The sequence below is a fragment of the Eleutherodactylus coqui genome, chromosome 10, assembly GCF_035609145.1.
Source record: "Eleutherodactylus coqui strain aEleCoq1 chromosome 10, aEleCoq1.hap1, whole genome shotgun sequence".
In the NCBI taxonomy this organism is placed as follows: Eukaryota; Metazoa; Chordata; class Amphibia; order Anura; family Eleutherodactylidae; genus Eleutherodactylus; species Eleutherodactylus coqui.
Genome location: NC_089846.1, coordinates 129795839 through 129820223, shown reverse-complemented (window position 1 = coordinate 129820223; position 24385 = coordinate 129795839). Strand labels below are relative to the sequence as shown.

Here is a 24385-nt window from a genome sequence, read left to right as displayed (position 1 = left end):
GAGCGAGGGCGCCGCTCTCATACTTGCCTGCCTACCTGTTTTCCTGCTGTCCTCCTACAAAACTGCCGCTCATTGTATACCGTGGACTACTTATACACGTGCTCATACCTAAAAGGACTTGTCCTGTCACAAGCTGTAGCGGCTTTGCCAACGGACAGCATGAGAACTGGGAGGAGGATGAGTATCCCCAGACTTGGAGCCTCAGCTTCTGTTAGTCCATAACTTTAGGTTATGGCGCTCATAGGAGCTGACAGTCCCTTTATGTGATATTATTTGCACGTACCTCCATCGATGAAATGTTCCTTGTTTTCTTATCTATTTGCAATATTTGGGAGAACCTGTATAACATTTGTTTGACTTTGTTTTTTATGAACAGGACAGAAAGATTAGCCCGGGATATCATGAAAGATATGGGCGGCCACCACATAGTCGCACTCTGTGTTTTAAAGGGTGGATACAAGTTCTTTGCGGATCTACTTGACTATATCAAGGCACTAAATCGGAACAGTGATCGGTCGATCCCCATGACTGTAGACTTTATTAGATTGAAGAGTTACTGCGTAAGTACGAACAGAAGCTTTTTGGCTGCAGGGCCATCTAGTGACTAAAAAGCAAATTGCAAGTTTGACTAATTACTGTGGTTTTTGTAATCAAAATGTCTGCTGTCGGGTCTGACTGCTGTAGGATACTGATACTCCGTTACATTATTCACATGATCAGTATGCTACAAATGTTGAATAACTACCTGACCAATTACATCATGTGTTGGTGGCCTTGTAGGAGACCGATGTGGGTGTAGAGGTATGTGAATCCATGGAGATGGTCTTATGTCCATAGAGATAATGATATGAGGGTCCAGTTTAATTATAAGTATTGGTCAGATTCTCCTGTCATGAAACCCCTCTTAGTATGTATGGTTTATTTATTTATTTTTTTACATTTCTTATAGAATGATCAATCTACAGGGGACATTAAAGTTATAGGTGGAGATGATCTTTCTACTTTGACAGGCAAGGTAGGTATTGACTGTGATGTGGGTTTTGAGGATGGGCAATTTAACTGCTTAAATGCCGTGGTCAATTCTGACTGCGGCATCTAAGCGCTAGCCTGATGTGGGCTTCCTCCAGCCCCCTATCGACTCTGCTGCGACATGATCATGGAGTGCAGTGGATTGCCTAGACAGCCTAGGGCAGGGACGTAGCTAAAGGTTTTTAAGCCCGGGTGCAAAGGTTTATCGGGGGGGGGGCAACTTCACTTAACAGTGCCCGGCACTGTGAAGAGAGTCCATTTGCAGTGCTGGCAGGATCTTTGGTGATGGAACAGCACAGGAACCAGAGAGTGGGTCAGTATAAAAAAATACATTGCCTGGCTCCATCATTTCCCTATCAGCACCATAACTTTGTTTATAAAGTGTGAGGACATGACAAGTTCCCTTTAAAAGGCTGTTGGTAAAAGTAATATACACTGCAATACTGCAGTGTTGCAGTGTATCATACAGGTGATCAGACAACTGCGTGTTCGAGTCCCCTAGGGGAACTAAAAACATAAACTTAAAAATAAGTTTAATAAACATACTCTTTAAATATTGCAAAACAAAATAAAACCCCTTTCTTGTCCATGTCATTGGGGGACACAAGAGACCTTGGGTATAGCTCCTGCCACTAGGAGGCAGACCATAAGTAAAGAAAGAGTCCCACCTTCCAGCTTACCCCCTTCCCTCTTCCCCAACGGTTTCAGTGCCCCCTTCATTAGGTGAGCATGCATAGCACACACTGCTAGACTGACACCAAGTTACAGGACGGTCAGCTACCTCTTTCCTCTCCAAAGTAGGGTTAGCATATTTCTGCTAGGATCCACTTTTGCTACTTCTACGCAGTTACAGCGAGAGTCAGCAATCTGGCTCTGCTTTTTAGCATGGGCAATTGCAGTACTACTACTAGCATCTGACAAGCTGACTGGTCAGGATGTGCCTCTGCTGCGTCTCTCTGCCCATTGGTGGGTACGTGTATCTCAGCTATAAACTGTCCATTTCATGACTGCTGCGTCAGCATCTCGCTTAGCGCTCATAGTAGGGGTCGCGGTATTCATGTTGTGTATCTAACATGTCTATGCAGTTGTTGCAAGCAGCAGCCACATTGCTACCACTCCCTATGGGCCAGTAATTACACTGATGCTAGACTCTGTCCCTGCCATCTATACGCAGATTGGTTAATGAATACACATGTCAACGTGAGGAATAATTCCATTACCGTTACACTTTGCTTTCCAGCTATTCTTGGCAAACCTTGCAGGTATCCGGCCATTACTACTATGGCGCACGGCAGCAACCACGGTTTCCCACTTCGTTAGAGAAATAATTGCGGTGCAGCGGTATTCCGCTTTAATCATATCTGCTTATGACAAGTCCAAAGCTCGTTCATTAACCATTCACTGGGGCGGGGCCATTGGATTCATCTGGGTAGTTATGGTAATTGCAACCAGGACTATCAGGCTGCCGTATTATCGCCCTGTAAATAAAGCAACGTATTATGGTTGGGCTCTGAGCTTCATGCAGTTTCATTACCCTCCTCCATAGAAGCAGATGTCTTCCTGCTGGACTTGATATAGGGACAACTAGAATGTGGCTTCATTACTTCGTACACTCGTCGCCTCTTATAAGGCAAGAACGGTCCTACTGCTCAGCCTTGTATCACACCAGTTTCAGCGATTATCTTAATCGTAAGGCCGCTTCATTCCTCCCCGACCCAAAGATTGGGCTACGACATTACCGGTGGTCTCTGTATGTCATTATGTGGGGATTGCAGTATCAATTAGTGATAGTAACGGTATTGTTGGGAGATATGATATATGCAGGATTTATAGCACTTCCATCCAAACGGGTCTACGTAGCAGGCCTTTACAAATGCAGGAGCTTCACCTGCCTAATGGGGTCTGTCCTTTTTTTTTTTTCTCTCTGAAGTACACTGTTTTTGGGGGTTTTTTGAAATTTTTTTTTCCGCACCGTCACTTAGCGATGACATGTATACCTGCCGCCCATACGCAATTACATTGTTTATATTTTGCAACGGCGCATATACACACCATCCGAACACAATGTAATTGCTTATGGTCGCACATATATACATGCCCATAGAGAACAATGGGCTCTATCTTACGTAAATGTGCAGCAAAATAGAACATGCTGCATTCTTTTTTGCGCTCACGTATTATTTAATTCCAACACTCTGTGAGCGGAACTGCATAAGGCAATGTAATTGATTGCCTGCGAGTTACTGCGTATCACGCAGGAGTACAGAGGCCGCGAAGTACATGGTAAACATACGGTCATGTGAGCCCAGCCTTACTGTAATCAGTAATCATGAAGCCTATACATTGCTGGGGTACATCTGTTTCCATGCATTTATCTTCAGCACTTCTACAAATGTCAAATGTTTCTCTGCTGTACATCTGCCACCGTTCACAGTCTGGGAATGTCAATGCACCTACATTTCTCCTTTCTAAGATGGTAAAAATAAAAGTGTAAATAAAAAAAAAAAATTATAATTAATTTGCCATGCGACATCCAAGCCTCAGACAGCCTCATCCTTCTCCGAATACCTCTTGTTCATCTTCTATGAGCTGTCCCAACTGGATAGAACATACACTAGGAGCATCCTGTGCCTTGTTCTTCTTGGTACTGTTTGTCTCCCAATGGGACTATTTCCCTTTATGGAGATCCCAGTCATTCCCCTCTGTCCTTTTAGGAAAGATCCCACAAGAATCTTGCTTTGGAATCATCATCTATGTTCTTCTTGGTACCCTTCTGACAGCAGACCTCCAAAGTTCATTCTCTGTTCGAGGCTACTCGAAGCGCACTGCAATAATGGCCTACCTAGCCAACCGGGCACTCGGACAAAAAACACCGCTTTAGCCATGTCCGTATACTGGGGCGAATTTGGTCCCAAGTTGTAGCTCTCGTGCCTTTATGCATCCAAGGGCAGACCGCCGGAGGTTGAGCATCAACTGTCGGGAACCAAGCAGCCCAGAGCATATGTCTGCCTATTCTGGAGAAGGCCAAGGTGGAATCTTTTTTTCATAGCTGATCAACTCATGATCGTAGTGTTCCCTTTTGGTCAGTTGCAAACATGCAATATTTCCTTTATCGCCTCTCTAGCTTGTTCTTTAGCCGCTTTACAAATGGAGTATGACAGTTTCCCAACTACTACATAAATCGGCTGGCCTTGGCGAGCTTGGCTCTGGCTAGTCTGTCCGTTTTTTTGCACAGTGTACCTGTTACAGGACAAAGGCGGCACCCTTCCTCATTGATACTACTCTATTAAATTTGGTTAACAAAGTTTTTATTAGTTTTTGAAAGGGTAAAACCATATTAAACACGACTTTCAATATTCCATTCATTTAAATAGTCAGGGGGTTACAAAGTTTGGCAAAATGCCCAAGATTAGATCTCAGGTATTACTACTTACAGAGTAAAAGAAAGTAAAATTCGAAGTTTTATTCTTTTTTATTAGATAAACAAAATATAATCCGCTTGAAGAGACCTGAACCAAGAGTAACATTTAGGGAGAGACCAGTATAAAGACAGCGGAGAAAACACATGAGGGGAGGCTCAAAGGGTGGGGGGAGTTGGGCCATGCTTGTAGCTTGTCATATCAGTGCACCGGAGTTGAAAGGGTACAGAAAACTTTTCTGTTGATTTAGCTCTGCAGATATATATAACTCATATATTTATTGGGGGAGTAGAGGATATCCTTGAAGGTGGGCTAGAGACCCCAGGGAGGGTCACAGATCTAGCTGTTGGGTTCCATAGACGCATAGTGAGTGAGTATTGGTACCAAGATGTCCAGATTCTTCATATACCGCTTCACAATCTGCAAGAATAGCCGCCAGTTTCTTAACTGCTCTATTAAATTTCCATGTGCTTTCTTGATGATCGGCAACTTCTTTCTTCTTCCTACCTACTGATAGGGACTCTTGCCAGCCTTCATTATCTCTGTCCTAATGATATTGTTACTTTACAGCCTTCGGTGGACTGGTGGACCACACCACCTTTTTCTTGTCCCGCCCCCTTGGGTTCTGCTTTTGAACCTCCCAAGGTCTCCTGTGTTCCCCAATGACACAGATGAGAAAAGAGGATTGTTACTTACCATTAAAACACTTTCTCGTTTTGTTCATTTGGGGGCGCTGCACCCACTTTGCCAGCACTGGTGGTGTTTGCTCTAGTGTTTGCCTCCTAGTGGCAAGAGCTATAGCTAAAGTATTGCTGTGTCCCCAATGAAGGTGATGAGGGGCTTTACTGTAAGCAACAATTCTATTTTTCCCAATAAAAAAAATTGTATGAAATATCAAAATATTGCATTATTGTGAACACACAGAAAATAATACGCAGTGTCAGAGTTTGTTTGTTTTTTTTTCTTTCCTGTTACCACGCTACTCTAAAGACAATTGAAGAAAAGGCAATCCAAAAGTCATATGAACCCCATAATGGCATCAGAAGCTATAGTTTGGCCTGCAAAAAGCAAGCCCTAATACAATGTGATCAACGGGGCTAAAACAAAATGATTTGGGTCAGATAATGGCGACAAAAGTTTTTTCTTTTTAAAGTTTAATATTTTTAAGGCCGGCTGCACACGGCCGTGACGGGCTCCAGCGCGGAATTCCGCGGCGGAGCCCGTCACGGCGCCCCCCAGAGACCCTAATACTTACCTCCGGATCAGGCGTCCTACGTCCCGCATGACGCTTCGGCGTGACGTGCCGCAGCGTCATGTGACACGCTGGCCACGTCACATGACGCGGCAGTAGGCAGGGAAGCGGTTTCACGCTATCTTCTGCTATGCTACAGTGGAAGATAATGTGACGGACGGCTTCCATTGACTGCAATGGAAGCCGTCCGCGCGTACACTCGCGGCAATTAGAACATGTCGCGGGTGAGGTCAGGTGATTTCACGGTGCGGAATTCCGCATTGTGAGCATTGAGCTATTAGATTCAATAGAACCTAATAGCTGCGGGCAACGCAGCGGATTTCCGCCAGGGACCCCAATACTTACCTGCGGAGCTGGCGTCCTACGTCCCGCAAGACGCTTCGGCGTGACGTGCCGGCGGTAGGCGGGGAAGCGGTTTCACGCTATCTTCCGCTGTGCTACAGCGGAAGATAGCGTGACGGACGGCTTCCATTGACTGCAATGGAAGCCGTCCGCGTACACCCGTGGCAAATAGAGCATGCCGTGGGTGAGGACGGGTGAATTCACTGTGCGAAATTCCGTGGTGGAATTCCGCACCGTGAGCCCTGAGCTATTAGGTTCAATAGAACCTAATAGCTGCGGGCAACACAGCGGATTTCCTACGCGGCAGAAATCCGTCCGTGGGAAGGAGGCCTACAAGTAGTAAACCATAATACTGTATGAGCTTGGTATTGCCCACAGAATAAAGTTAATGATTTATTTTTACTGCACAGTGAACCCTGAAAAAACACAAAAAAAAAAAAAACACTTCCCACCCCAAGAGGCACAATTGTGTTTTGTTTTTTTTTGTTTTTTTTTCCCCAATACTTTCCTATGGTGCATTTCAAGGATACCGTTAAAATGATTAAATAATAATAATATATATATTAATCTCATCCCACTAAAAAAATTACCTTTCATATGACTCTGTTGACTGAAAATTGATATAGCTATTGGAATCCAGCGATGAATGAAAAATCCCTGGTCATTAAGGGGCTAATCGACACTTCTTTTACATGCCAATGCAGATGGCACCATTGGGCAACTTTGGCTATGTATTACAGCCAATAAAAGATGGACGCGATACTGCTGAACATTACGCTTGTGGGAATCGGCCTAATTCGCTCGCTTGGCACATTCTATGATATTTATCTGAAGCTGTGATCTATTAGATTCTGAAGGGCCCGCTCGCACCAAATGACCTATTGTCTAAATGAGGGAACGATGTCCGAGTACTTGTGCGCAGAAACGTGTTGTATCCTGTTCCCTGACAACCAGATTGGTGGTGAAGAGTTTCCTCGCTTTATCCGCACTCGGGCACCTTTTTGTCCCGTGTGTTTTTGTTGGAGAATGAAACTGCTTTCAATAAGTCCGGAGCGCCGAGGTGATTTCTGCTGCTGTTTGCAGTGTGTTTTTGCTTTGGACTACTACCCATCCATTTCTCAGTGTTTGGGTCCCCTCACGCTGCCCCCCCTAATCCTTGGATCGTCTATGGACCAAGACTGACTTCTATCATTCCAGCAAGCCAGGACCACAGGTGCCTAGCGGGTTAGTCCTTAAGCCTAGGGTTTCCCGCTAGGTGCCCGGTGAGTTACTGCCTCCTCAATAGGAGTATATTAACAATATCTATATATTGTTTAAAGATCCTTTGAGCGCTTTCCCGTATTTTCTACACAGAGTTCGCTCGGGCAGCCTGTTTATACATCGCTGGCTCATTCAGCCGTTCACATGGACTGTATGAGTGACTGAGAACGACTGAACGATCAGTACTTTAAACCGAGTGATTAGTCAACGAACCAAGGATGATGATTATGCCTGCATACAATGAACGATGATCATTCCTCCAATTGTTCCGTGTAAAAGGGCCTTTAGTGTATTTAGCCAGATTGCTTTGTTTTACTGTATAAAGTGTATTTTAACTTCATTTTTTTTTTTTTTACCTTGCAGAATGTCCTAATTGTTGAGGTAAGTTTCCTGATTTATTTCCCAAGTAAGGCCACATAAAGATATTAACCTTTTCCAATCCACTGTCTGACGTCTAAAGACATTCTGATTGAAAGGCTGTACAGCTCAGATGTCGAAAGACGTCCGGCTGGGTATTCTTACTGTAGATTACTGGCCGCTCTGTTGTCGGGGGCCTCTCCAGCATGTCACATACCGCAGTACTGGCTCTAGCCAGCAGATGGCGCCATTGTATAATGGCAGAAAGAGAAAGCCCCCTAGGAAACCCTGAATCCAAAATTGGATTGCAAAGGGTTAAAGGAGTTTTCCAGAACTAAACTGTTGATGACTTATCTGCAGCAGTCTACCGGTTGGTTGCATGGTGTAAGAGCAGATCGGTCCCATTCAAGGAAATGGTTGCTATACAGCGTACGGCTCTGTGCCTGGTATGACCTGAAGCGGCTGCCGTATTCACCCAAGTGTCGCTGTCACTTCAGTCAGCTTGATCAGCGAGGGATCCCAAGAGGCAGACCCTTGTCGGTCCACTACTGATTGTCTTCTCAGGATAGGTCACCAGTGGTTTAGTTCTGGAAAACCCCTTTAATGATATTAATGCCTGTAGATGAACAAGATCTACTAGGAACTGACATTTTGGGGGACTCTGTTCCCAGTTTATTGGATATGGGCCTTGGTCATTACTTCCCTGAAATCCTCATCTGCTTCTTGTTGGGAATTGCTAAATGTTTGACTATATAGGCTGTGAACAGGACTTCATACACGGGTCATTTGTGATTAACTAAATGTGAATTGCCGAGTGTAATAAACAAAGGGCAACGTACATACAAATGGGGAAGCAGTAATATTGCTCACTGCTGCAGCCCCGCTGGTGACTTGAGTCTTAGCAGAAGGATCCGCTCCACAGTTCATCTCAGAAGACCTGTAATTTGTCCTGGAACTGGGGCTGGTATGTCGGCCCCAGTAAGGCCTCCCTCACCAAGGTGTTTGCAGAAACGCAGCGTTTTTCAACGCTATGGTAAGGCTGGGCATGGCCATTCCGCCCACGGCTCCTAATCCCGGGATTAGCCGGCAAGATGGACGAGATTTTGCAAAAATCTCCTCTACGCTCTGTGGCCAAGCTGCACTGAAACGGACATACCGCACGGAAAACAAAGATGCGGCATGTCAATTCATTTTTTCATTTCCGCAGCAGACTCTCTATGGGGAGAGATGGCCGCAGCGGAGATGCAGGTTATCCCACAGTTTTTCAGTGCGGCCAAGCCGTAAGATTTCCATTTCGTGAGAACCTAGCCTTACTGCGGTTTCAGCAGCGTTGTTGTGCATATTTGAAAGGGAGATACAACTTGGAAAATGAATAGAGATGAGCGAACCTACTCGGCCACGCCCCTTTTTTCGCCCGAGCGCCGCGATTTTCGAGTACTTCCGTACTCGGGCGAAAAGATTCGGGGGGCGCCGTGGGTGAGTGGGGGGTTGCAGCGGGGAGTGGGGGTGAGAGAGAGAGGGCTCCCCCCGCCCCCCGAATCTTTTCACTCGAGTATGGAAGTACTCAAAAATCGCGGTGCTCGATCGAGTAATTACTCGAAACGAGTACGTTCGCTCAAATCTAAAAGTGAACAAATTTATTTGCTTTTATATACTACTGATTTTCCAAAAGTTATAAAAATGGCAAAAAGTCCCATTTACCTCAAAGATGGAAAAGTTATTTGAATCGAGTGAGAAAAGCAGTTCTAGCTTCAAGCCCCCATATTCTATAAGAGAGTCTATTGGCAAAGTGCCTAGTCTGGCACTGGTTAACCCACCTACTGTATGAAATGTACTGCTATAACCAGTTTAAGCTAGAATTCCCTTTTTGCCTACATTTTATGACCTATCGATAAGACAGTTGGCGCAGGTCTGTGAGCTCGGTGGCCTCAGCATTCGTCTCCCCAATGCTACGTTTAGACGGAGCAATTATTCTTCAGAAAATCATTCAAACCAGCGAAACTGAATGATTATTGTTCAGTTTAAACCCAGCCAACGACAAACGCGAATCGCTCGTCCTCCAGTTTCAGCCGACATATCAATTAACGCCGACTCGTTCACTTGTCGGGCCGTTTAAACACGGATCACTCAGGGGAATGTGAAGCACTGAACAATAAGTGAGTGTGAACTGCGCGATTGTTATTGAGCATTGTGCAGTCTAAGCAGGTTGTCCAAACACTAACGAGCTGGTGATGTCACAATGAGAATTGTCCCGTGTGAAAGGAGCAGAACTGAACCCCTTCTGTGCTGCTCAGACATTTGTGGAACTCAACAAGTCGAGAATTGTAGCCAAGCATCTCTGAAATCAATGAACCCCGTGTTGTGCCAGAAAGTAATACATCAGTATAATGGGTATTCCAGGTGCTGCAAATAGGTAATGTCCACCTCCCCACAATGAAATATGAAAGGGCACTTATGTGCGCCCCTAAGGTGTCTCAAAGGTGCAGTCACACACGTGGTAGTGGGTGCTCCCAGGGTCCACAGAACATGGATCACCGCTCTTCACGCGCTCCACTCAGTGTATGTCCAAAGATAATGCAACAACATAGTACAGTAAAGCCAGCATGGGGACCAGGGGGCCAGAAAACTTACTTTATTACTTGGTTTGGTTTTTTTTTGGTTTTTTTTTTTTATACTTGCAAAGGTGATCAGCAAAAAGGCATGTAAAATGAAAACTTCTGCAAAATGTAAAGTTTGTTTGATTACCTTTGTGAGTATAAATGTATCATTATTAGAGATGAGTGAGTATACTCGCTAAGGCACTACTCGCTCGAGTAATGTGCCTTAGACGAGTATCTCCCTGCTCGTCCTTAAAGATTCGGGGGCCGCCGCGGGGCGGGGAGAGCGGGGAGGAACGGAGGGGAGATCTCTCTCCCCCACCCCCCTCCCGCTCTCCCCTGCTGACTGCCGCAACTCACCTGTCACCTGCACCGGCAGCCGAACCTTTTCTCCCGAGCGGGGAGATACTCGCTAAGGACAATGCTCGATCAAGTAATTGTCTTTAGTGAGTATGCTCGCTCATCTCTAATCATTATCTTTGCACGGAGTAGAGTGTGAGCAGCGGTGATGGGGTGGCCTTATAGCAATAGCCTGAAGGTTGTGTTGTAGAATCGTCACTGAGGCATAGTACAGGTAGCCTAATAAAACTGCACACCTCATGTCTATCCACACAGCGGACAGAGTTATCAGGAAAGATCAACTCATTTTATACTTTTCTCTTTAAGGACATCATTGATACGGGAAAGACAATGAAAACCTTGCTTGCGATGCTGCAGAAGTATAATCCCAAGATGGTTAAAGTAGCCAGGTACCAATGATAATAGAACTGATGATTGATTGTATCCAGCAGCACTTGGGTTGTACAACTATCTTGCACATTTTCTGGAAATGACTTGTAAAGAGAAATAACACATCTTTATTTAGACGTGAATTATTTAATAATATTTGCCATTCATGACTACTACCAGCAGGGGGCGTAGACATGTAGTAAACGTAGCCGCTCTCCAGCTTGACTGAGTCATGTGGCACACAGGTAGCCCCAAGTATACGACTATACAACACTGTCAATATCAATGTTTCACTACTAAGTAAAAAAAAGCTACAATTTAGTACATTTATTTATGCTGCGGCGTCTCTTAAACAAATCTTGTGATTTAAATTTTTTTTTTTTTTTTGCCAACAGCTTGCTTGTAAAGCGAACTCCCCGCAGTGTTGGTTATAGGCCTGATTGTAAGTAGTCTTGAATTTTATGGTAAATTATTAACCCTCTTCAATCCAGCGTCTGCCCTCATCCCACAATAAGATTTCACTGCATAGCTCTGATGTTAGACGAGGGCCGCTGCGTTTCTAACAGTATGCAGGACAGCGCTCCGATGTCGGATACTGTTCTGCATACTGTTACATAGGGCAGACAGCGGAGGGGATTTAACATGTGCAGCAAATGCCCATCTGCATGCGTATTCGCTGTTTTCTGCATATTTTACGCATGTGAAGAATACGCAGGACACATACATGTGACGGCCTCTGGCCATTAGATTACTATTTAGCAGTTATCTGTATGTGAAGACAGCAGGAAACACCTAATTCGTTCCCCGTGTTTTAAGAGTAGAAGAGTGGAATTTAGAACCAATAAAATGGGGAGAGAAAAAAAAAAAAGCCTAAAAAGCCGTCCTCTCCCAAAATAATGCACACCTCTCTGAACCCCATACACTAATTTTAGATATTCTACTTACCATGGGTGCAAAAATCGCCTTGTGTTCCAAAATTTTGCTCTGGGCATGAAGGCCCAAAAGAGACATGGTCATAAAAGCGTTAAAGAATTCAGCGCTGAGCTGCAATACCACTCACATCCACATGGGCTTTGCACTGTTTTTGGAAGAAAGTAGGCATGTTTTCATGTTTTTTTTTCCCTCTAATGCTTGACAATACCTTTTAACTCCTTTAAAACTTTTTCCTATGCCGTGCACCCTACAGATTAACCCCTTCCCGCTTCAGGACTTACATTTACATCCTGCAGTGTCGGGGTGTGTATGAAGGGAGATCGCCATACAACATGGATGCCAGTTGTTTCTTACAGCCAATACCCAACAGCAACAACTCCGATCAGCCGCGAAGGGTTAATAGCCACGATCGGCCAATTTCCGCTATTGCCCGCGGGTGTCATCTGTGAATAAACAGCTGACGCCTGCACTGTATGAAGAGAGGTCGTGCTGCGATCTCTCTTCATACATACCACGACGCTGCAGGACTTTAAATGTACGTCCTGGATCAGGAAGGGGTTAATGTGCAGGGTGCATGGCATGGGGAAAAATTTTTTTTTTCCATTCAACGCGGCAAAAATAGCTAATTTAGCCTCTTATCTTACAAAAAACTCATGCCACAAAATAAACACCCTTACACAGCTCTGTTGATTTAAAAAAAAAAAAAATTGTATATAGCGAAAAAAGAAAAAAAAAAAACTATTATAATTCGGTATTGGCATAATCTTACTGGCCTGTAGAATTATTTTAATATATTATTTATATTGCTCAGAGAATGCTGTAAAAAAAGAAAAAACATGCCAGAATTACAGATTTTGTTAATCTTGCACCTAGGAAAAATGGAATAACAAGCGCTCAAAAGTTTACATGTTCCTAAAATGAATGAAGACTAGAGTTCATTCCGCAAAAAACAAGGTCTTCTAGAGCTCTGGCAATGGAAAAAATAATAATACGGCTCTTGGAATGATGCGAAAAATGTTGTAAATATACAAAAATAGTAAAACATAAAAAAAACTGTATAAACTCGGTATCGCCGGAATCGTGTGACTCAGAGAATAATCTCATCACACTACTTATTCTGCACGCTGAACGCCGTAAAAATGAAATCTAAAAAACATATGGCAGAATTTCTTATTTTTTCCCTAAATCTCCCTACAATTTTTTTTACAAAAGTTATGGAATACATTTTATATACCCAAAAATGATGCCATCAAAAATACAACTTGTCCCGCAAAAAACAAGCCCTCATACGGCCGTGTCAGGGGAAAAATGAAAAAAGCTCTGGCTCTTGGAACGCGACTGGAAAATTAGTTGTAATTAAATGATTAGACCATTTAAAAAAACCTGCCCTGGTGGGTCTGACAGGAGGGTAAGAAACCCGCCACTGAAGGGGTTAAATGGGGAGAGGGCATACGGGACCCCCGAACATCGTTCAGGTAATTTTAAATGCCGCTGTCAGAATTGACAGCAGCATTTGAAGGGTTATTAGCCGCGATCGGCCACGCGGCTGATTGCAGCTATTGCCTGTGGGTGTCAGCTGTAATAAACAGCTGGCGCCCGCGCAGTATGAAGAGAGGTCGCAGTGTGATCTCTCTTCATACATACCCCGACACTCCAGGACGTAAATGTACGTCACACAGCGGGATGGGGTTAGGGATCTCAGTTTGTGACACACAGAATAGTTTAGGCTGCACTACTTTTAACCTCCCCCCCCCCGCCCCCCCCCCGTTACATTGCCAATAGAGGATGGATGCAAACACTCTTCCGTTTTGTATGCATTAAAATGGAAGCCAAGATGATACATTAAGGATAATGTTTGGTTTTGTGGATGGGTCAGTATAACCTTAGTTTTGTTTCAGTTCAGCATCTGTTTTTGAATCCATTATTGAGATTGTAGATGGATTTGTGAAAAACAGAAACCCGAACGCAGATGTGAAATGGCGCCTTCGGTCTGGTTCTATAGTCTCCCCACGCCTTCCTCTTTGTGTTCTAACAGTATCGGTCTTTCTATGGAGATGGTAATATCAGGACTGCGGAGGTGGAGTTGGTAGAAATGTACCAATAGAAAATCCGTTATTGCCTTTCCGCTCTATTAGGCTCAAGGCCCGTTTACACGTAACGATTGTTGTGCAAAAATCCGTTCAAACGAATAAAAGTGTGCGATAATCGCCTTCGTGCGCCACTCGTTTACTTTTCATTTGTTCTCACTTTCAACCAGCATAAAAATCCTCTCCGTTTCACCCACTTCTCGCTGCGTCTAAACATTCGCCGCTCAGCACTGAGTGAAGTTAGCGAGCGGTGAGCGATTCCCAGTGGTGATCTGCCCGTCTATACGTTCTGCACAAGCGCGAACCACTAACAGTGACGTCACCCGCTCGTGCGCTCATTCAGACGACAGTCGGCCCGTGTAAATGTAGCAGAGCTCCTCCTTATGCCGCCGCTTCTTGAAAAAGCCTGATGTTACCATTTCATAAAGCATTATCACTTAAACATGAGTCGCACAAGGAGTCGGAGGTTCGTTTTCCTGACTCCGCCGCTCTGACTGACGCTTCATTCTCTTCTCCGCTTGTCTAACCCCTTGTTCTCTCCTGTAAATCTTCAGTTGTAGGATTCGAAGTGCCAGATAAGTTTGTTGTGGGATACGCATTAGACTACAATGAATACTTTAGAGACTTGAATGTAAGTATTTTAGATGTTCTTGGTCTCCCCTTGTATCGATTCACTACTCCCAGTTCCTAATAGCAGATCTGTCCGCAAGACTTCGCCTTAGCCATCTGGTTTCTCTGGCTTTCTTGACCGATAAATATCACAATAGTGGATGCTGCTTGCGTGTCATCCTTCTGCTTTATTTGATACATCTGTGATATGCACATTTTTAACAGAGTAAGGGTGCCTGCACACGGGCGGAATTTCTGCCGCGGTATTTTAAGCACATTGTCTGCCCCTGACCGCAGCCAATATGGGGATCCGCAGTTGTCCTCAGACGGATGGATTTGCATCGCGGATTTTCACGCACTAGAAAAAAACCGCGGCATGTCCTAACTTGGGTCGGATTCTGTGCGGATGAAGGCACTGGTTGCTATGACATTAGAGGAAGTAGGCGTGGTAGGAGGCTCCACAGGCAAATTTCAGCCGCACCACTGCCCTCAGTAACCGCAGCCACCAGCCACCAGCCTTGCTCTCACAAGCAAGAGGGACAAAATGGAGACTGGGTGTTGGTTTTTATGCTGTTTTCCAAGGAATTGGGCAGTTCTCTAGGGGTTGGGTTACTACATGGGGCGGCTGCTGGTTTTTCCGTGCAGCACATCCGCATATATCCGTGCGTGATTTTTCACGCATCCGCATCTATCCGCAAGCACATTTAGGTGCCATACGCAGGTCTCCTGCGCGTGAAAATCCACTGGCGTAATCCGGAACGCTCGTGTGCAGGCGGCTTTAGGCCGCCTGCACACGAGCGGGTCGGATCCGGCAGCGAGAATTCTCGCCGCGGGACCCGACCCGAGAGCCTGCAGGGACGAGCGCGTACTCACCCGCGCCTGGCGGCCCTGGCTCTTTCATGTGCCGGCTGCCGCGCAGCCGGCGCATGTGCAGACCGGAGCCGGCGGCCGGGTGAGTGCGTGCCCCGCACAAAAATAGGACATGCCGCGGTTTGTTTGCCACGCGAGATTTCGCACGGCCAAACCACGGCCATCTGCATTGGAGTGCGTATTGTAATGCACTCCTATGCAAACTTTCAGTGGCGGAAATCCCGCGGCGGGATTTCCGCCCGTGTGCAGGCGGCCTTATTCAGATGTAGAACTATTGGTGCAGGACCTCTTAGCCCAAATAAATTCACCTGTTGGAATAGCTCCCAGGCTGTGCCGGCGGTGTCCGCTTTCTGCATGCAGCACCGTATTGCCTGCCGTCTCTTTCCTAAATAGTTTCGTTTCAATAATTTTTGTAAAAGGATTTCCACTGAGTACCGGATCCAAAAAGGCACCACTTTGTCACTGTGAGTAAATGTCAAGTGCAGGTTTACGGAGTTTTTATTAATATATTCAATAAATCCCAAGAAATCTTTTTCTTCCTTACCGGGGTCTGTTTCCTTTTCCCAAATGACGATCACGTCCTCAATGAACCTAGTATACCACACCGTGCGGCATGCTTACGGATTATCATGATTGAAAATGAAAAAAAAAGGCTCCCACCAACTCATTAGAAGGTTAGCTATTGACGGGGAAAATCTGGAGCCCGTCGGGGCTCCAGATACCTGTGGGTTAGCCCGTCGGGGCTCCGGATACCTGTGGGTTAGCCCGTCGGGGCTCCGGATACCTGTGGGTTAGCCCGTCGGGGCTCCGGATACCTGTGGGTGTTAGCCCGTCGGGGCTCCGGATACCTGTGGGTGTTAGCCCGTCGGGGCTCCGGATACCTGTGGGGGTTAGCCCGTCGGGGCTCCGGATACCTGTGGGGGTTAGCCCGTCGGGGCTCCGGATACCTGTGGGGGTTAGCCCGTCGGGGCTCCGGATACCTGTGGGGGTTAGCCCGTCGGGGCTCCGGATACCTGTGGGGGTTAGCCCGTCGGGGCTCCGGATACCTGTGGGGGTTAGCCCGTCGGGGCTCCGGATACCTGTGGGGGTTAGCCCGTCGGGGCTCCGGATACCTGTGGGGGTTAGCCCGTCGGGGCTCCGGATACCTGTGGGGGTTAGCCCGTCGGGGCTCCGGATACCTGTGGGGGTTAGCCCGTCGGGGCTCCGGATACCTGTGGGGGTTAGCCCGTCGGGGCTCCGGATACCTGTGGGGGTTAGCCCGTCGGGGCTCCGGATACCTGTGGGGGTTAGCCCGTCGGGGCTCCGGATACCTGTGGGGGTTAGCCCGTCGGGGCTCCGGATACCTGTGGGGGTTAGCCCGTCGGGGCTCCGGATACCTGTGGGGGTTAGCCCGTCGGGGCTCCGGATACCTGTGGGGGTTAGCCCGTCGGGGCTCCGGATACCTGTGGGGGTTAGCCCGTCGGGGCTCCGGATACCTGTGGGGGTTAGCCCGTCGGGGCTCCGGATACCTGTGGGGGTTAGCCCGTCGGGGCTCCGGATACCTGTGGGGGTTAGCCCGTCGGGGCTCCGGATACCTGTGGGGGTTAGCCCGTCGGGGCTCCGGATACCTGTGGGGGTTAGCCCGTCGGGGCTCCGGATACCTGTGGGGGTTAGCCCGTCGGGGCTCCGGATACCTGTGGGGGTTAGCCCGTCGGGGCTCCGGATACCTGTGGGGGTTAGCCCGTCGGGGCTCCGGATACCTGTGGGGGTTAGCCCGTCGGGGCTCCGGATACCTGTGGGGGTTAGCCCGTCGGGGCTCCGGATACCTGTGGGGGTTAGCCCGTCGGGGCTCCGGATACCTGTGGGGGTTAGCCCGTCGGGGCTCCGGATACCTGTGGGTTAGCCCATCAATAGCTAACCTTCTAATGAGTTGGTGGGAGAATTTTTTTTTTTTTCATTTTCAATCATGATAATCCGAGAGGCATATTGGATACTGACATTGGGAACAAGATATCCTGTGGGCAGGAATTTGAAGTCTGATCTTTTTTATATTTATTAAATTATTTATCATATTTATTTATAATCCACTAGAGAAAATTCTTTTTGTGATTCATGCGGCTTTATATGAACGGATTATATCTGTCACTGATATTTACAGTATATTCGCACTACAAAATGAAGGAGCAAAGAGTTTGATTCCTATAATATAGCGGTGTATAAGAGAAAATAATTTATTCCATGTTTCATTATTAATATGAATTCATCTATATGATATTAATTAAGAAGCTCATGTTTGATGTATAAGAATGTAGTATATGAATAATGATAATTGAGGCTTCTCGTGTCGGGCTCTGCTGGGGAGGAGACGCACTGAAAAGCTTTCAATACTATTTCACTAATAAGGGGTTAAAACACAGTTGATTTTATTTAAGTAATTTAAGTGAAAGTTTTAGGCCTCATGTCCACGGGCAAATTAACAATTCAAATCCGCAGCGTTTTTTCTGCACGTGGATCCGCGCCCCATAGGGATGCATTAGACACCCGCAGGTAGTAAAATACCTGCGGATGTCATTTTTCCCTGCAGGCGTGGGTCTCGTGTGCAGGAAGAAATCTGGACATGCTCCATTTAGGTGTGGGTCTCCCGCAGGCTTCTATGGAAGCCGTCCGGATCCGCGGGAGACCCACGCCTGAATTAAACTCACCTGCTCCGGGCGATGCAGATCTTCCTTCCTTCGCGGCAGGATCTTCTTTCTTCGGCCCGGCGCATGCGCGCAGCACACAGCCGGCGTGCCGAGCACATCCGCCGGGCCGAAGAAAGAAGATCCATCCGCGAAGGAAGGAAGACCTGCATCGCCCGGAGCAGGTGAGTTTATTCTTATTTTCAGCCCTCATGTCCGCGGGGCAGGAGGGACCCGCTGCAGATTCTCCATGGAGAATCCGTAGCGGGCCTGATTTTCCCCGTGGACATGAGGCCTTAAGGATTGCTGAACAGATTGTGATGTAGAGGTGAGCAAGGTTCCATAAGAACTGAAACGCGTACTCTGTTACATCTGTGATATGCACATTTGTATCAAATAAAGCAGAAGAATGACACGCAAGCAGCACCCACTATTGTGATATTTAAGTATTTTACAGTTTTTGGAGTTTGGACTGCTGGCACCAGAGATGGATACCTGATAGAGATGAGCGAACGTGCTCGTTTAGGGCAATTACTTGAACGAGCATCGCTTTTTTTCGAGTAACTGGCTACTCGGGTGAAAAAAATTTGAGGGTTTACAGGGGGAAGCTCTCCACATCCCCGCTCACCCCCGAATCTTTTCGCCTAATTAGGCAGTTACTCGAAAAAAAGCGATGCTCGTTCAAGTAATTGCCCTAAACGAGCACGTTCGCTCATCTCTAATACCTGAGCTTAAAATAGCCAGTTTTGGTTAAATGTCATCCATTATGTGTATATAAGTTGGGAAGAGTCTATCTGAGGAGACTTGCTTATGGCAACCAAGAGATCTTTGCTGCAATTTTTAGTAACACCAAGTATTGTATTTTTTTTCTTGTTAATGTTCTATGTCCCATTAACTTCTGCAGTTACACACGCTGTCCCGTCTAACATACTATATTCTATGTATTTCAGCACATCTGTGTGATCAGTGAGGATGGGAAGGAGAAATACAAGGCATAGAAGATACTTAAAACATTGATCAGTCGTCTGCTCCTAAGGCTGGGATGGATTTCCTGACGCCAGGCCCCTATACATCATCAATATCACACATCAGACTCCTTAATGCATGGAAACCAATATACCTTGTCAGTTCTTTCACCTTCAGAATGGAAGGGCCCCCCATGCTGTACAGTGGAGGGTTCATGATCTATGGAATCTGTAAGATCTGCGTTGCTTTCACTGATTGTTACCACGTATTCAGTTAGAACAAAGGTTTTTGGACTTCTCTTTTCACCCGTGTAAATTTATAGCATTTAAAGGCCTTGTGGTGGACGATGCGGAGTGTGACGGCGACTTCTATTAGTAATGCAGGACGATGCGGAGTGTGACGGCGACTTCTATTAGTAATGCAGGACGATGCGGAGTGTGACGGCGACTTCTATTAGTAATGCAGGACGATGCGGAGTGTGACGGCGACTTCTATTAGTAATGCAGGACGATGCGGAGTGTGACGGCGGCTTCTATTAGTAATGCAGGACGATGCGGAGTGTGACGGCGACTTCTATTAGTAATGCAGTTCCATGCAGGGAGTTATAAAAACGAATGCAAAAGGTAGACTTATCCATATCCTACAATCGGGGCGTATCTTTGATTAGTCAGTGTAGCAAACATTGCCCCATTTCCTTTATACAGATGTGGAAACTTCCCAGAAGTAAGTGTACTGACAAATACATCATTAACATTGATATTGCCTATATGGCTCTTTGATACTTTTTTGTTAAGTCCTGGTAAAGCAGATGCGAGGGCACCATAGCACAGGTCTGTGGGGACTGGATCAGTGTAGCAACGCCGCACATACAAGTTAGTATATACATTTTTGCGAGTGATATCGATGTAGATACACTCCTTCCACAGCAATTCAAACCCTTTTGTTTTCATGAATGTGCCCAACGTATATTGGGGGATATTGGTGGGAACCAGTGCAAAGAAAAAGTGCAGCACTTGCCCATAGTAACATATATCAGATCCCATTTTCCAAAGCTCTATAGAATTAAAGGGAACTAAGTTATGGCGCTGCTCATGGAGGCGATGAGGAGCTGGGTAATGTATTTCTTCTACTCGCCCGCTGAAGTCTGCTTGTGGTATGAAGTTGACACACTTCTGATTGTCATTCGTGCGCTCTCCCATGGAAGTTAATGGAAGAGCGTGCCTATGGCAATTTGAGGAGAATCATGGAGTGAGTATAAAAATTACATTGCTCGGCTACCCATCACCTCTCCTTGTTTAGGATGCTGTTGGGAGGTGACAGGCTCTCTTTAGGGATGTTTCACATGGGACAGAATATGCCTTCCAAAATCCGGCAGGAATCTGCTATTTTCAATTCCGCACCAAAATCCGGACGTTGGCAGTGCGGATTTTGGGATTGACTATTCTGCAATGCTGTTGTAGAATATTCTGTCCCATGTGAAAGATCCCTTAAAGAAAGACCCCCAGACCATTTCTTTGCACTAGTTACTTTTCATATATCTCTCTAAGAAACACACGTCTAGGTGGAAGAATATGTATGCAGAGCCGTATGTACATATCCTGCTTATCGGTGCCACTCCCCTCATATTCAGTGCAGCTGCTGGAGATGGCAGAGTTCTTGTACGCCACTATTTCCATCAGCCTGACTGAAATGAATGAAGCAGTGCCACATATGCGTGACTGTCACTCCATACAATCTGATGTCACTGTAGGATGGGTGCAGCAAGGGTGGTGACAAAGGACCCTTGTTCTTGAGATTGGCAGGGGTATAGGGGGGTCTCAGCAGTCCACAATCAGGAGTGGTGATAGGTCTATTGTAGTACAAGCGCTCCTAAAAGGCTGGTTTCAGGCAGCTACATTTAAACGTCCACAAATCTACATCCCCCACGCCTTTACAGAAGAAAACCTAAAGGGCTCTCCATTTTGGACAACTTTTATTTCCTAAAAGGGTCCCTTGAAAATAAGCTGATTAAAACGTATTCCTCTGTTGGTTATCCCCGCGATCAGCTATTATCTAAATGAAATTTGGGCAGTAAATGTTAATTTCCCTGCAACACTTAGTAAATTGAGCACTGAAACTGATGAGTGAGTTGACGGAGTAATGCTGAATAGGTCCGGTCTTCCAGAAAGAGGTTCTACGCTTTGTAGCCTCTCCCCCCCCCCCCCCCCCCCCCCCAAGAAGTAAGATTACTCCCATCTATTAAATCACAATTAAGATTATATGCTAATGAGTCTTCTAAACCGGCGGTGCAGCCATAGTACAGACATTAGTATGAAGCAGGCCAAAGACTGTTCTGCGATATTTGGCTACAGTGAGCACGACATCCACTCGATTTGATGTTCTGAAACCTCAGAAAACCCTCCAAGGGCTCGCTCACACGGGCGGCTGTTGTCTGCATATCATGCGCGTAATATGCTGTACGCAGAAAATACGCATGTTCCATGTACTAACTGCGTAATTTTAGCACCCAAATACAACACCCTGTGTTTTCACATGAATGGCCCAATGTAAGTCAATGGGCTTTAAGCTCTGTGTATTCCCCAGACGTGTCCCTGTGAGCACGAGGTACAGAGTAAAGAGAACATCGAAAATGGTAACATTGTTTCTTTAGCACTGAAAATTAGATACATATTGTAACCCGTATATTGTATAGGATTCTCTGACGGTCAGTCTGATGCCAAGACAGCACTATTTTTGCAGAAAAAAAAGTTCCCCAGAGCTTATTTTTGATAGGTTATTGTAAATTATAAGACTTGGAAGTTAACTTATGTCAATATGTACCGAGTGAAGGAAAAGATTAGGTATTCTACTGACAGGAAAACAGAAAGCTGAACATGCCCATGCACTCCTCTGAATTGATGTTGGCAGACCCTACTTCAGTAGCTGCAGGACACAATGTAGACTTTTCAGTTTTATTACATTGGTGCAGGTCTGGCAGCTGAGAACCCCAACAACAACAGGATGGTTTTCTGGAGATGTGCTCCTCTCACTCAGTGAAGTCCAGCGGTGGGACCCTTTGCTCTCAGTATCTGCCAGCCTTTTTTTTTTTTTTGTTTCTCGTGTCGCTCCTAAAGGGAACCTGTCAGCAGGATTTTTTTTCAGCAGCGTGTGATCAATCACATGTAACACACTTTCGCCATGTTCGTATAGAATAGAAGAATACTCCTCAGTCCAAAAACGTACTTTTAGATTGTGTTGCCACTTATGGTAATTGCATGCCTCGCTTTATGGAGGCGGGCCACCAAAGTCCCAAGTCACAGCATCATCCCATTATGCACACTCCGGTCTCCATTGCCTGCCTCCTCGTCACTGTTGTCAGTGCAAGTCACAGTGAAATCCCACGTTACGTGGCTCTCGGCCCGTTAGAAGCTGATGCGCACGCTGAAGTCGAGGTGTCCACACTTAGACGTCAGTGGCTTATTATGCATGCGCCGGATGCAGATTTGGGCAGACTATAGTTCCTGGCAGACACATGTACTATGCTTGTTCTAGAAGGATCCATCTGATGCACACATTGGTCTCCAATGGATCCTCCTGGAGAGATCCTTGATGATATTCTGCCCGAACTCTGCATCCAGCGCATGTGCAATGGTCACTGAAGTCTAAGGGGATTCTTCCGTTTTCTACTAGCATGTGGCAGGGTGGTGGTAAAAAGACTCCGCTATTTTCAGCCCTATAATCTAAGCTTAAGGTCTCAAAGCAGCGCGCCTCAGTGCACTGCGGGGGTCCGCAGGGAAGGTAAGCATAAAACTTACATCCCCTGACTCAGTGTGTCAGCTACCTCTTGAGCTCAAAAGTCCAACGTATATGGCTGCAAGTAGCTGACTGATGCCCTTTCACTGTGATTGATAGCACTTTGGCAGTTTTAGAGAGGCACCAGGTAGATTGAAGCCTACTCCAGCTATGAGAAGAAGTAGGTTTCAGCTACAATTTACCCCAGTTTCCGGTGCGGCTTACCCATTACATGCCTCCAAGCTCTGCTGACTTTTTGAAAAAGTTGCAGCACCCAGTGTAATGAGGCTTGCGCCAAAATTGCAACTTCTATATGCAGTAACTTGTGAACCAGAAATCTTCCCCATGGTTGTGTGTTTTTGTTTCCTTAAATCGTGGCAAACGTCTTTTTGCTGCAGGGTTCCAGCCATACGGCAATTACCGAGGTACAACTTTAAGCACTTATGGGGAGGGGGAGGGGGGGATAGGCTATTTGATGCTGGAGTAGAGGACTGATGACTAGAGATGAGCGAACCTACTCGGACACGCCCCTTTTTCGCCCGAGCGCCGCGATTTTTGAGTACTTCCGTACTTGGGTGAAAAGATTCGGGGGGGCGCCGTGGGTGAGTGGGGGGTTGCAGCAGGGAGAGGGAGCTCCCCCCTGTTCCCCGCTGCTACCCCCGCTCCGCCACGCCGCCCCCCGAATCTTTTCACCTGAGTACGGAAGTACTCGAAAATCGCGGTGCTCGATCGAGTAATTACTCGAAACGAGTATATTCGCTCATCTCTACTGATGACTTTTTTTTACCCTTTTACCTGCACACTGTTCTAAGTATAGTTTATGATGAGGATAGACCTCAATAGTCCGGCTTGTTTTTTTTTTTGTTTAGTTTTTTTTAATTAAATGTGTAATTTATTTTTTTATATATAAACTTCAGTTGTAATTTTTCTGCTTTTCAGCAATGCAGCAGATCCGGTGGGATGATCCCGGGTCTGCGTGTTTAGGATGATTCAATTACTAAACTCCTCGTCCGAATGGATCTAAACTCTATTGTAAAAGCCGTTTGCTTTCCTGATTTCTAAGCATATTTAAAGACTATTTATCTTTTGAGCAACGTTGTGATTCAGCTGCTTGTAAGATTTATCCTTGTACAAACTGAAGTATAATTTTTTAAAGATCTCGACTCTTCGCTCTGATCGCAATGTAGACGTTTGTCATTTACGTAATCCTGAAAATGGAATAAAATCAAATTGTGTGTCAACGTTTCTTTTTTTTCTTCTATATTTTCAGAAAATTCTAAAATGGAACTAATTGCATATACTGTTTTATATACCGGGGAGATCTAGCAAGGACCGATGCAAAATATGCGCACATTACGGAAAATTCTGAAATACACGTAAAAAAAACACGCTTGGATTTTGACCGCAGAATTCGCTCACTGCATTGCAATGAATACATGGTGAACATCCGCACCGCTCCACAACAAATGTTAACATCCACACCTCCACGTCTCTTTCCCCTGTAAGT

At 46.0% G+C, this 24385-nt stretch overlaps 1 protein-coding gene across 2 annotated transcripts in view; it reads left to right on the top strand.

Annotated features, from left to right (window-relative positions):
* The window catches only part of HPRT1 (hypoxanthine phosphoribosyltransferase 1), a 39731-nt gene extending 15612 nt beyond the window's left edge, over nucleotides 1-24119 (top strand). For both annotated transcript variants that reach the window (XM_066581845.1, XM_066581846.1), the window contains exons 3-9: nucleotides 377-560; nucleotides 950-1015; nucleotides 7666-7683; nucleotides 10923-11005; nucleotides 11381-11427; nucleotides 14560-14636; nucleotides 19092-24119. In XM_066581845.1, the coding sequence (XP_066437942.1) occupies nucleotides 377-560; nucleotides 950-1015; nucleotides 7666-7683; nucleotides 10923-11005; nucleotides 11381-11427; nucleotides 14560-14636; nucleotides 19092-19139 (523 nt within the window). In that variant the 3' untranslated portion in view covers nucleotides 19140-24119. The remainder of the gene's footprint in view (nucleotides 1-376; nucleotides 561-949; nucleotides 1016-7665; nucleotides 7684-10922; nucleotides 11006-11380; nucleotides 11428-14559; nucleotides 14637-19091) is intronic.
* Nucleotides 24120-24385: the final 266 nt, after the last annotated feature.